The sequence below is a fragment of the Hemiscyllium ocellatum genome, chromosome 15, assembly GCF_020745735.1.
Source record: "Hemiscyllium ocellatum isolate sHemOce1 chromosome 15, sHemOce1.pat.X.cur, whole genome shotgun sequence".
Lineage (NCBI taxonomy): Eukaryota > Metazoa > Chordata > Chondrichthyes > Orectolobiformes > Hemiscylliidae > Hemiscyllium > Hemiscyllium ocellatum.
Genome location: NC_083415.1, coordinates 47,493,921 through 47,508,572, shown reverse-complemented (window position 1 = coordinate 47,508,572; position 14,652 = coordinate 47,493,921). Strand labels below are relative to the sequence as shown.

Sequence of the window (14,652 nt, the reverse complement as noted above, 5' to 3'; positions counted from 1 at the left end):
AAGGCTTGTAATGCTGGAAGTTAGAGATATGGTGGGGCAAGCGTCAAAGGCATTTGATTGTAATTTGTTATTGTTATGTTTGCCCTATAAACACTGTTGAAATACAACATCCTAAAGTGCAGTTCACTTGCAGTTTGGAGCCAATGTAATACTCTGAATTATAATCATGCACAAATACTAAAGCGTAACTGAAGCAAAACTAATCAATTTGCAAAAGGGCCATTTCAAGTGATGGATCATATTAAAATTGATTTTTGAAAACATTATTTCTGTTCTGAAACAAAATCCAGAAACTAAAAATCAATTTTGTTTTTAACTACAGACTCCAGCCAGAGGAATTATTATGCAATGGTTACAAGTTTTGATGGCCTAAATTCAATAGCTGAAAGTTCATCTTATTTTGCTGTAAAACTTTAAAATTGATGCATGATAGTTCAATTTCAGAAGTCAACAGCAAATTAAGTTGTTTTAATTTCTTTTCAACTATACTCAACTTTGTGATCATTCACTGTATCATTTCAAAAGCTGCCATATTTCAATTCAAATTTCTCAAGTATAATCAACTGTAACAAGACATTTGAGGTTACCAACATATTTTTCCATGCCATTATACATAAAAAAAAGTTTTTGATGCCCTTCAAAACGTTTGAGAAAATAAACATTCTACCTACTGCAAGTTTTATTTATACACTAGAAATGCTAAATTAATGCAGATGTTGCATATTTTGTAAACCAATTGTTATTTTAAAACATAACAGATTTACATGATATACCATTAATACCAGTAAACAGTAGTTATATTGTAAAATAAGTGACAAATATTTCCAAGGTATTGTAAATTTCATGCTATCTAATGTACACTAGAATCAGGAGGTGCCAATAAATCAAAAATGCTGGTTAATCCACTGCAATTCATGGTAACAGTAGGAATTGAACAAATGCCATTATGTACACTCTAACCTAGAGGCTTGGAGCCTAACCATGACTCTTTACTGTAAACACTGGAGGAAATACCTTTTAACTGTTAGCTGGTTCTTTTACAATCACTGCAGACTGACAACAGGGTCATTATTTACCAGTGACAGTGATGCCTGAGGGGATTATGAAGACTTCCATTGGATAATGTGAATTTAACAATATGCATTCAAGAATGATGGATGTTTCAATGAAGGTAATGACAATATTTTATTTCCTGCTCACGTTTATTGCAGAAAACAGAACTGATATTACAAAACATGTACGAGATAGAGCCATAAGGGAAGCCAGCACTCTTGAGATGCACCCAATTACTTGAAAGAAAATCAGAATTGGCCTCACATTGGAGGCCTCACACAGACCAAATATCAGTGCAGTTTCTTATAAAAAACAAAAACATCTTCACCACTTCAAGAAGGAATTTACAATCACGTTTCAGAATTTGGTGGCACACCTTCAAACTTCAGAAATATTTTTCAGCTTCAGAGGTTTCCGCTTCATGAACTTCTATCAATTCCCTGATCTAAAATGAGAAAACCAGATTGATTTAGAAAAAAAACTCCACAGGAAGTAATGAACACATCTGCATAATGTGAACAGCTATCACCGTAAACTCCTTTATCAGTGACTGACCACCACACAAAACAAAAACACAATTAATTCTTCTAAAGCAAACTGATCAGTAAATCACTTATTTGAGTTTCTGTAAATTCTAAGTTAGTTCTTGAACTACCTTCAACAGATGGTTCTATTTCATTTGTAGTACTTTCTGTCATATATAAGCAATGCACTCCTGCCACTCACATTGCATAATTATGTTTCTTTGAACAGTTTAACTTTATAATCAAAACACATCTGACATAGAACATGTATACAAATTTAGGAATTTAGAAGTGACAAAGACAGTCTCTTCTTTTTAGTAAAGATTAAACAGTCATGTTTCATAAAATGAGTGTTCACTTTTATTTCAATCACATCAGAAAGCATACTATTCTGAGCTACTGTTGAAGTCACTTGCAAGATCACCTTTAAGGTTAGCTTAAAATATCCTACAGTACTCACCTTTTGCTCAAAGCAAATTTTAAATAACGTTATTGATTTGCAAATATTTAAATGTAACATTTCCATGTCAGATACACAAAATGGTAATAAGCAATTCAGTTAAATTCATGGCGTGAACTGAACATTTGAGAAGAGAAAATTTGAAGAACTGTACACCCATTATAACACTGGTTCAGAAAATAGACTCATTATAAGTTAATTTATATAAAGCCAACTTGTCTTCAGGGTTTTTAAATATCTATTCCATCATGGGTTGTGCACATGCTAGATAGACCAGTACTTACTGCCCATTCCCAGTGAGGGTAGTAGTGAGTACACCCAAACCAGAGTTCACCTGGTATAAGTCGACCCACAGTCTTGTCAAAACAAAAGTGCTCCAGAATTTTGACCCAGCAACAATGTAGGGTTGATAGAGTTTCACATTGGAATGGTTTATGGTTTGGAACTGAAATTGCAGGCATGGTTGCCACTTCTACAAATGTTATGAGTAGAATATATATTTGGGGGAAAAGAAAACTGGTTGTGGGTAGTGGGTGGTCGTGTTCTCATTCATTTGCTGGCCTTGCTATTCTAGACTGTATAGGTCACAGAATTGAAAAGTGCTGTCAAAAAGGGCTTGACAAATTGTTGCAGTGCATCATGCAGATGGCACGCATTGCTGATACTGGCTGTTGGTGCTGAAGGAAATGAATTTTCAAGTTGGTGAATGGGGTATCAATCAAGTGGGCTGCTCCATCTTAGACAAAGTCAAGATGTTGGAGCTCCTGGCTTGTGTTTTGTAGACAGGGAACTAGGTGAGTTACTTATGACCTGCAATTTCTGTGATTGGTTTAGGTACGACTCTGGTCAATGGTAAGCCCAGATGTTGACAGTGGGGGATTCAGTAGTTTCATTAAGTTCAAGGGATGATGGTCATTGTCTGGTTTGAAAAAAAATTCTGAAGATTTAATGCAGTAAAATAGAATCAATGCATTTTAATTCTCACATGCAGTTTGCGGCAATTTGAGAACCAGCACACATGGTTCGGTTTGATTGTGTTCAACATAAACTTTAGAAAGACATTCAAGGATTAATATTGTATTTTTTAAAAAATAAAATGCATTACATATAATTAAGGAGAAACAGATCAAGATATTGAGAAGTACTAAGAGCAAAGTACCCATGTCAGCCCCTGTAATAATATTCTTTGAAGGAAATTCAAGAGAAGTAATAAATGTTTAAGTATGCGTGTCTGCGTTTGAGGGATACAATGATTAACTTGTCACTATGTGTGCAGCCAAAACATTTATTTTAAGAAACTAGCATGACAAGAGTTCCTGGAGTGATAAAAGGGTTATTTTTTGCATTGCGAGAATTTTCCCGATTGGACATAATAAATACTGAAAAACATAGCTTGCTTTGGTATTACAAGAACAAAGAATTGATTTCTCTTTTTTTTGCTTTGAGGGGAAATTTTGCATAATGAAGTTATTTTATTATAAAAACCAAATATGCAATATTTTGAGCTTGTGTTTCAGTGGAAGATCATTATGAAAAAGAAACAAAACATAAACTAGTAAACCAGATTTCAGACTGAGATCTGACTGTCCAGTAATTGCATTATTTGGGGTCATAAATTAAAATGGAACTCAAAGTAACACAATCCAAGTAAAAATTCTAATAAAAATACTTATCAAATTACTGAGTCATCTCAGCTTACAAATGCAATATGACAAAGATTGCAAGTTTCCATTTAAGGCAGTCATTGCATTTCAAGCAATATTCTACAGGAAATAGGATATAGTTGATTTTTCCCCAGAAAAGTTAACGTATTAGAACTAGCAATTATTACTTCAAAGCAATTCAATTGCATTTGTACTGAGGCTGAAATGTTCAAAACATTTTTTCTGAATAATTGTGCCCTATTAGTAATTCGAAGAACACACAAACAAATGAAGAGTGACGTTTAAACATGACAACGCAGCATGCAAGACAACATGCAACTGACTACAATCAACACTGGTGAAACATGTCCCATTCAACAGAAACAGAATTAAAGACGAGTACAATTTGTCAAGCCGGAATGATGAAATGTTGAAAATTCATTATGCTCTTGTACATCCTCGGTTCCATCAAAGCTCAGGTTATATGACCACAAATCCTCATATCTCTACTATGAAATTCTTACCTTATTTCTTATTATTGATTTGGTTAGTACAAATCATAGCAGCTGTTTTCAGGATAACCTTGCAACATCACAAGTCACTATGTATTTCATTCCTTTGTGGGTTTACTCTCTGTCCCCTAACAGTTCTCTAAAGTACATATTATTTAGATTGGCTGATGTTAATAAAAGTATTAATATAGAATACTAAAACTGAAGGATTGAGTACAAAGAGGGGCTAGTGGACCAAACTTTCAAAGAACTGACAATTATTGATATACCAATGGACTAATTCTGTATAAATGTATCAAAAGCTTACAATCTTTGACACAATACATTCCTTTTTTTCAATTCCAAGCTAAAGTAATGTCATGCTATGGTCAACAACAGGACATAATTTGAAATGGGAAAATTTTGAAAAGGAATTTGCAATTTGGCATCTGAATCCCATTGCACTGCAGTCAGTTGCTCTGACGTTTAAGGTCATAGCACCAGATTGAAAGAAACTCTGTTTTGAACAAGCATTGCACTTCCAAGGAAGGCCTGACAGCAAAAGCACTTTATTGTCCAAATCTGAAATTGAGGGGCTGAATAACCTACTCCTGTATCTATGATTTGATGAGGGAACTGAATGATCCCAACAATGACAATTTTAATTTTAAAAACCAACTTTAAAATTTAATACAGCAATGTATTTCAGTAACAACTTTTATCGTACATAGTGGAATGGGAAATGTTTAATGGATCACATACATCAGCGAAGCTAATTTTTCACATACATATATGTACACAGCTGATACGCTTAAAACCCTTACTTGGGTTAGGTTGTTTAGAAACCTTTTTACCGAAGAGTCCTATATTTTGCCAATCTACTGCTTTGTTCTGCTGCAATCCTGGCAAAGGAGAGAGGAATATAGATTTAGAAAGACAAAGTTCTTAAGGACAGAGGAATATGATTCAAAGTAAAGTTCACAGTGCAAGACATTCTTCAGTGAATTGCCACTAATGATAGGTCAAACTATTGAAGCTTACATGAAAGATTTTATCCAATCCCTAGAAGTAAAATACTTTCTTCCCTCCATTTTACTGCATGCATAATTTGCTTGAACAAATTTAAATAAAACTTCTTCTAGTTAGAGCTCAATTTGGATTCAAGCCATAACAGATGAAAAAGAAAACAGCAAATTCTACTTTCAATTTTCTTCTCTCCTGAATGCATGGGTCCAAGCTCAGTTAAAACACTCACCCTTTGACATTTTCACTTGTCACTAAACAGCATATGATTCCAATTGACATCTCACTATCACAATATGTGTTACTAAAGGAATTATCATGCAGTTGCTGCTGGTGTATTGTCTGTGGGGGGGGGGGGGGGGGGGGGGTGTCAAGGGGGAGTTATAATAGCATAGCCCATTTTGACATCATACATATATACGAGTAAAAAGTGAGGTCTGCAGATGCTGGAGATCAGAGCTGAAAATGTGTTGCTGGTTAAAGCACAGCAGGTTAGGCAGCATCCAAGGGACAGGAAATTCGACGTTTCGGGCCAGAGCCCTTCATCAGGAAATGATTCATTTCCTGATGAAGGGGTCTGGCCCGAAACGTCGAATTTCCTGTCCCTTGGATGCTGCCTAACTTGCTGTGCTTTAACCAGCAACACATTTTCAGATCATACATATATAGATACAGTATGACAGCTGGATAGGAATTATAAAATAATCTACTGTTATCATGACCCTCAGTAAACTATTATAGCATAAGGAACATCACTTCCAAGTCTAGAACTGTCCTCCAGTAACACATGGAGAACAAGACTCACTAATTCTGCTTAAAGAACTGATCTCTAATGAGTCAGATGGATGTATTTGATTTAGAGGATTCAAAAGAACTGTCAAACATGATAGACATATTATTTATATCCTTTCATTTCAAAACACGGCACCTTGGGTGACAGTAAAACATATTTCCCCTATGACTCAAGTCCCTATGAGGAAATACAAGTAATCTATTTTTAAGTGGCTTTAACTGCATTTCTAAAATTACAGATCCAACAGGAATTCATCCAAAATATACGATCAGTCACCTGTGAACAAAGGAGCCTGCAGCATAAACAAACATTTATTTATAACAGTTACTTGCTAAGTCATAGAGATTAACAGAATGGAGAGACGTGGGACAAAAGATGAGAAGGATGTTGAGAAGGCAGTTGAAAAAGTACAAAGGTGTCATGACTTTTTAAGCGTACAAAAGCAAGGATGTAATGCTGAATATGAGTTACATTCCAGTTGGAGTATTATGTCCAATTTTGGGCACCACTCTTTCGGAAGAAAGGGTGGGGGGGTTGGGGTGCCTGGAAACACAGATGGGTATCAGGAATCTCTAACTGAGATACCAAACTGGGATCACTTTCCTTAGAACAGAGTAGGTAAAGGAGACATTTATTACAACTATTCAAAATTATGAAGGGTTTGTTGAGAGTAAATACAGAAAAAAAACACAATTATCAACAATCAAGAGGGAGAAAGTGTCTTCCTTTTTATCCCCCACAGAACATGTTATGGTTGGGAATGCATTATCTGGAAAAGCAATGGAAACAGAGTTTCAAAAGGCAACAAAATATGTCCTCAAAGGAAGTAATATTTGCAGGGCTACAGTAAACAATTGGGTTAACTGGCTCTTTCAAAGGCCAATACAGGTCTGATGTACAGCATGGCCTCATCTTGTTCTGTAGATTTGCACAAACCGTCCCTCAAAAGTAGTGTATGTACACTGCACAGCATTTGTTAACCAAATGACCCAGGAAGATGGCAGGTCTAATCCAAGGTATGCTACGGTGTGCCTTGACCAAAGTGGGAAAAACTTACTGAGGATCTTGTCAACCACTGATAATCTTGAACTAACAACCAGTTAATATCCGTTGGCTCAGCTTTGGGAGTCAATATGGTTGAACAACCTGGCAACACACCTGTCTAGGTAGAAGGAATGGTTGCTTACAAGTGGACATGTGTAGAATAAGACTTACATTGTCTTCAAAAAGGATGGGGGAGGGGTTAAAAGAGTAGAAACATCATGATAAAGATTACAATTTTGGGACAATATTATGGCTTTAAGGAGGTGTATTTTGTCTGTTTTCATTTTCAGGGAAGAAAGGTTGAAGCAGAGATGCCAAGAGATCTGCTCAAGGGCAATAAAATAAATAGCTTGTGAGGCCTTGGGTTTTTCAAAAAATATTGGAACAATAGCAGTCTGAATGGATGAGATCAAGTTCCCTCAGAACCAGGAATTCAGTTTTAGCTTTCTACAGTTTTTAGGGTCTTGAAGCTGGACGTGGAAGCTCTTACCCACATTTCTGTTATAGCTAAAAGCTAGGGTTCTCTTCCTGCTGCTGGAACTGCATATGGGAACTTCTATTTTACTGAATTTGCCTTTGTCAAGACTGTGTTTATGGGATATTACTACATTGGAACAGTTAATTAGTAGTTAATGTATATATCATTTTGTTAAGCACCTTGATAGAATTTCATTTCAGCCAATTCTTTTTATTTTGTCTGTTTAACTGCAGTGTAAGAATAAAGTATGTTTTGAACAAATTCAAGCAGTTTGACCAATCGAATTGCATCTAGAAAGCAACACCTTATACTTGCCTTGAAAATAATAGAAAGTTATGAATTTGTAATTTGTATTTTCTGTATATACAAACCCATAGTTGTATACATTAAGACTTCGAAATGTAAAATGGGTATAAAAACAGTCACGTTTTCTGGAACGTTCCAAGAATATAAAATGGCATTCTACAAAGCTCTTTGACATCTCAAATATATTTAATTATTTTATAATTTAATCCTGTTATTTTTTGTGTCAATGGAAGAGAAATACACTGTTAGCTCATGAGCTAACATCTGTTGATAAAGCTAATATACATGCAAGCTAAAATATTTGTGCAAGTTATTATAGAAGATGAATAACAGATAGCAAAACTGTTGGAAGACAAGTTATCACCAACAAAAAGAACAGAGAAAAGTTTTTTTGGGACAGGGAGGGAGAAAGATTCAGTAGACAATGTGCAAAAGACTTGCTTTTGAGCATAACACAATGACTGAAACAATTTTCTGCCCTCTGACCACCATCTCAGGTTCATTTGACTGCTTTGCTGATGACCCAACTTCCTTCATAGTAATGGCATTGCTCCCAGAACTTCACTATTCACATCTTATCCTGCACCAAGTCATGTTAGTCTCTAGTGCTTAAGCTACAGTTTCGCTTGGGACCTCCAAAACATTGAAATTAAAATTCCCATTGCTATGTTTTTAGTTCACAAGTCACTCTCGATCCCTCCAACATAGCTGGTTCTGGTTCATGGCATACCTCATTCTCACAACCAAATCACAACAGCCCAATATCTCAGTAATGGCAATTCAATCCACTTCTTTCTCCTTTCGGATCTTGCTCAAAATTCTGTCCTTAGCCTTGTTTTTGAGTTCGTTCAATGTAAAATGTATTTAACAAATGCATATTGTTCTTGAGGTCAAATAATATGGACTGCCCAAAATAATACTAAACTGCAATGTGTTAACTCCTGACGATTGTAAAAGGAAAAATTAAGTGTTGGGTTTGCCATGGAACAACACTTTAGCACAGAGTACTTACGATAATGTGTTTCTTTTGAGTTTTGAACAGCTACTAGATTTAGCCTTCTCTGAATAAAAAAAAAGGTTTTTTTTTGCATTTTACAGCCAAAATGCCACAGTCTTCAAATCATTTTTGTGGTACACAATAAATTTAATTGCATGAGTGAGCAATAAAACACATTTATGGTAGGCAACTCTGCTGCAAATAATTTAAATTTTGAGACAGTGAATGATTGGGGTAAAATACAGTTCTAAATATTTCAGACTCCTAAAGCCAACTGAATCAAAATTCCCCACCAAATACCCTGCCAACACTCTGAAACACCCTATATTATTAATTTGCTCAATACAGTTGGGTATACAAACACACTGAGCAGTAGCACTCAGTGCAGTATATCCTGAATGGGGAAGGAGATTAGGGTCAAGAACTTTCTGAATGTTGAAAGATATGGCAAAACTATTTTGAAAGTGGTTTTGAGTTTTTTTTTCCCTCAGTTCCATAAACAGCAGTCAGAAAAGAATCAAAAATATTATTTAAAAATACATGAATCCTAATAATCTATCAAGTCAGTGTTTTTTTTGATAAAATGCCCTACATTTCCTCCTTTTTTCAAATAATCGTGCATCCGGCCACAAATTTTTTCACAGCAATATTTGGGACTGACTGCCAGCCACCAAACAAGCAGCAGGAAAAGCCTAATCTTTCACATCAATTTAGTTCCTTGATATGATTGAATACTTTATTACAATAAGTTTCATTTTGCAGGCCCTGGTCGAGGTTTTAGCTTCATTTATTAAAAAAAAATTTACACTTGTGGAGATGTACTAGAAAGCACTACTATTGGACATTTCCAACTTGAATAACCACTGTCCGTTATCAACTAATCCCAGCTGGTCCTAGCAGCTGCATTACAACTGTCCCAATAATTGCCCAAGTTGAATTGGTTTATGATTGGGAGCTGGCCATTATTGACCTACCATTCATATGGAGTTACCTTGCTCATGTTTTCTGCAAAAAGTCAAAATGCTCTCTCAACCACACAGCAACAGGACTTTAAACAAGGCATTTTAGATAGAATAATTACATTGCTTTGCACTAGGCCTTGACTGCTGGGCAATTACTTCACATAAATGCTCTGCAGATAGCTACAAACATATATGCAGCCAACAATACACTGGATATCCTGTCACGTCAGTTATTTCTGTTATCATAAGTATTGCTGCTGTTTTTAGCGGCAAATAGCTTTATTACCTCTCTCCCAACCATCAGGATGCTTTTTTAAAACCCACTTCATAGACAAAGGTTTTGGTATACATCTTTTTATCTAACACATGTTGCTCAGCATTAATCTTTCGTTCACATGCTTTCACATGGGATGTTTTATTATGCTAAGTGGGTTACTTGGCATAAATAGGACAGGCAGCAGTGAGTTAGTAATCAACATTCTGACTAAGTTCCATTTAAGCTGATCTCGCAAGCAGCCACTTCAAGGTTACGCTCGTGGACCTGGGAGGAGACCTGCAGTGTTGGAAAGATAATTAGAGGGAAAAGCTGTTAGTAATCTAGAGCCCCGTGCTAATGTTCTGGGAAAATGGGTTCAAATCCCACGGTGGCAGATGATGCAATATGAATTCAATGAAAAACTGGAACTAAAATTTGGCCACCATTAACCATTGTTGACTAGTGTAGAAACATACCTGATTCACTACTATTCTTTAGGGAAGGGAATCTGCCATCCCTATTTTATATGGCCTCGAAAGTTAATCAGTTTAAGGGCACCCAGGACTAAGCAATGGCCTTACCACTGAAGCCCACACCCAATACAAGAATTTTTAAAAAAGTTTCAAGTATCTGTGATAGTTTACCTGAAAACTAATGCTATACATTATAGTGCAATTAGTTTTTTTCTGTTTACACTGGAACTTACATGTAGTGATTATGAAGTTTGAGAATCAGGAATCAAAATCACTCTTCGCAAAATCCTATTATCTGTGTAATTCCCATCATCTTTCCTGTTCAGCCCACTTTAATTAAGACTGTAATGGATCTCCCCTTGTTTATTTTCTCAGTTATGTTGAGATCGCAATCAAAGACAGCAAACTCCACAGTTTAGATGCGCAGGGTGAAACTTCCACCTTTCAACAAATTGGCCCTCAATGGATTTCTAAAATCTTGATTATCTGAAATTGTCTGCAGTTCCCATCATTTAGCATGCTGGAAGTTAAATATTTAATTTCTTTATATCAATAAAATATTCAATATCAACTGTAATTTAAAAATTTCTTTAAAAGTGTTTCACTTAAAACAATCAAACATACAGTGATAAAGAAACAACAAAGTATTTGGGCTGGATGAGAATTCCTTACCTCTTTACTGCCTTCTGAGCTAACATTCTGTTCCCAGCAAAGAATGTGATGCTGCCAAGTATAGCAAGATACTGCAGAGTCTGAAACATGTTCAGTTGAGTCCAGTATACATACATGAGTCCCAACATCCCTGGTGGGAGTAGAGCAAAAGGAAACTTTTAGTATTATCAGTACAGAGATCACTTATGCTGAATTTCATCTGAGAGCAGTTAAATACTTCACTGACCAGGTCAAAATGAGGATGCTGTATGTGCTCATCAAGTTCTTTAGCAAACACTGACAGTTGTATTCAGATTTTCTTTTCAAGCAACATAAATGTTTAAACTTTAGCTATCTGTGTGGAGCATCTGACTTCACTAGTTGTCTGAAACATTAGACTATTAAAATACCCGCACCACAATTCTTCAAATCTTTAAACTGTTGCTTATTAGAAGACTAGCAGATCCAGACTTCAAATTGTACACCATCACTACTGAATACGATTTCTCTCCCAAAACCTATAGGCTGGCATGGTCCCAAGTCAATTAATTGCTAGACATTAGAAAACTAAATACAGTTTGGCTTGGATTTCCAATCAATAGGTTCAAGCTAATCAATAAAAATAATGCAATGACTCTTAAAGCACTTAACAATGACAACCAATATTAATAGTCAAACTTTGCAGTGTAAGCCTTCATAACTGTCCACAACGAAGCTAAATATGGAGCCCCTGCGGTCTTTCCCAAGTACATACATACTAGGATTTAAATTATTTCAATTGTATTGTATTTAAGATTTTTTCATGTCATCATTTCATTTTCATTGGTGTCTTTACATCAAGTTGTAACTCTATCCTCACTTTCCGCTTGTGCCTAATATTTACTTCTTGCCTAACAAATAATTTTGCAACAATGGGGGAATAAAAACAACTCAATGAAAGCAAAATAGTCAAAAATGATTAAATCACAGGGAACGGTGACAATTTCTGAAATAAATAAAATTTTGCACAATTTCAAAATGGCAACCTATTCGCCCAAGTGATGTTAAGGTTATTTCATTCACAGGTAATTAAATGACTAAGCTCCCACTCTAAGATCTTGTAAACAATTAACAAGCAGACATCCCATCATACTGTTCATACAATGTAAAAGACATTGTCTTATATTGATAGAATGCCCTATAATCATGACAAGGTAAATATTACTGTAAATAAGTGACAATTTAAGGCAGTAAAGACATTACCAACCCAGAATGTTTACTGAGATGTTGAATGGGATCCTGAAGTTTAGTAGTGTTGGAGTTCCGCAGCATGGGGATGTCAGGCAGTTTAAACAGGCATTACTGTGGGAAGGGAATCTGTGGAATGCACAATTGAATGCAAGGATTTGCTCAATGACAGATTTCAGGTGGGTATTTGTTAACCGCAATGTGAGGGACAGGTAAATCCCACTTTTAGCAGTACTGACTGGAGACTTCTTGGGGAATTTTTGTATACATTAAATTCATTATTTGCAATTGGATCTTGGAGATGTAATCTCGTTTGTTGTTATGCTAACATTAAGCCTCTAAGTAACACTTAAAATTGTGCATAAGACCATTGCTTTCAGATCAATAAGATTTGTTAAAATTTGAAAGAAAATGCATTTAAAAGAAAAAAAACTCTCAAGGCAGAGCACTAATAGCATGGCTGCCATTTGATTCCCCTTTCCAAATATCCTTAAAGGACAGAGTATTGTTCTCCTCATTGAACAGCTAATAGTGCTTTGATAATTTTAATTCTCTCTGAAATGACTGAGTCAAAAATCAACCTGATAATATAGCAGGTTTAATTTTCCAAATAACTTTGGGGAATTTGTTATAAAATCACAACAATCTTATTGCCATCATCACAATTTTTTAACACTAACAGATTTTAATTTCTGATTTTTTAAAAGCAGACTTCAAAAATCTTCAAATGATCTAAATTAATTCTGGTCCAGCAACGGCCAGAAATAAAGCAGGCAAGCTGTCTTTCATTTTGTCTTAAAACTGCTTGAATAGGGTAAGGTACAAGTGACATCTGAACGTTGTCACTTATTCGTCTAGCAATATATAATAGTCAACCGTGTTCATTAAAAATAGATTCAAAATTCAACATATGTTTTGAAAATTAAATTACAATGGAATATTTCTGAATATAATGCTCTTTTTGGGAGCTTGTGGAACACACAACAAAACCTACAACAATTGGGTATGTAAATGCAACATTCCCACAACATTAGAGAAAAAAAAGATTTTAAATAAAAGATTTCCAAATCTGTTCTTCAACTTTCCTTCAAATAATTTTGATAAATGATTCCATCATTGTGGTTAAATACTGATCCACTGCAGGAAATCAGGTACATAGCAGATGCTCTGCACAACTGCACAATCCAACTTCAGCTTAGAGTCATAGCAGACATAATATCAGACATACAGAAAAATATTGGAGGAGGAATGGAAAGAAACAAAGGGCAATTTCTTGCACAATTTTAACTATCCTGTGACAGATGTAATTGTATTATTCCTTTTTTGTTAAGTCCAGTATCTGGGCACACATTCAATAGAAAACTCACTATAAGTACTTGCTCCATTTGTTATTTTGGTGTTATATCCCTGGTATTAGTTTTTTTTTTAAAAAGGTACCACATTTGCTTATCATACAATCATTAGCTTGCAGAAGAGCCCATTTAGCCCCTAAAGCTCCACGCTGACTTTCTTCAAAGTAACAAATTACGGTACTATTTCCCTCTTTTATTCCAGTGACCTCACAATTGTATTCCCTTTGAGAGCCAGTTGGATTTACTTACATTATCTTTACTTCCACCACACTTGCAAATAGCAATTTTTAAGTCACGACCATTTAATACATTTAAAAACAATAGGTTTTCTTCCCATATCTCCTGTATCTCTTTCCCAAAACCTTCAAGAATTAGCAGACAGCCAGCCACTAGGAGCACCTTTTCTTTGTTTATCCTTTCTAAGCCAATCATAATCTTGTTTACTTGTATTAAATCATAATTTTAACTTTCTAAAAACTCACCAGCATGGCCCAAATGGAAGATGATGGTGCTCGGAGAAAAGGTGAAATTAGAGATATTGACACCAAGTTTGATCCACTGCAGAAAACATTTTAAAATTAAAAAACACAATCTGCAAAAGTAATATATTACTTTCACAAACACAAACAGGTCTCAAAATATATCACAATGTACAGCTCAACATGTCTTCTTTAAATGATTTCACCTTATTCTTTTAACTTGCACAGCTTCGTACAGGACAAAGTGTAAAGGATGGCAAAGAAAGCCCATCAAATCCAAAAAATGATGCAACTTTCAGCAGGTCTGCTGCCAGCAACATTAATTCTTGGGAAGCTCAAGCAAAAAAAAGAGCAATTCCCGTGGAAGATCTCCCTTAGACTTGCTCGGCTGCCTAAGGTTGCTGATAGGATGTAAAAACAATGACTGCAAATGCTGGAAA

The 14,652-nt window shown here is 35.4% G+C and overlaps 1 protein-coding gene across 2 annotated transcripts in view; it reads right to left on the bottom strand.

Annotated features, from left to right (window-relative positions):
* Positions 1–1,183: 1,183 nt before the first annotated feature.
* rpn2 (ribophorin II) overlaps positions 1,184–14,652 on the bottom strand; it is a 57,725-nt gene continuing 44,256 nt past the window's right edge. Inside the window, exons 15-18 of one of the 2 annotated variants that reach the window (XM_060836094.1) lie at positions 14,216–14,291; positions 11,176–11,305; positions 4,996–5,073; positions 1,184–1,498 (exon numbers count right to left, since the gene is read on the bottom strand). In XM_060836094.1, coding sequence (XP_060692077.1) covers positions 5,022–5,073; positions 11,176–11,305; positions 14,216–14,291 — 258 coding nt within the window. In that variant the 3' untranslated portion in view covers positions 1,184–1,498; positions 4,996–5,021. The remainder of the gene's footprint in view (positions 1,499–4,995; positions 5,074–11,175; positions 11,306–14,215; positions 14,292–14,652) is intronic. The other variant, XM_060836095.1, reaches the window with a different exon arrangement.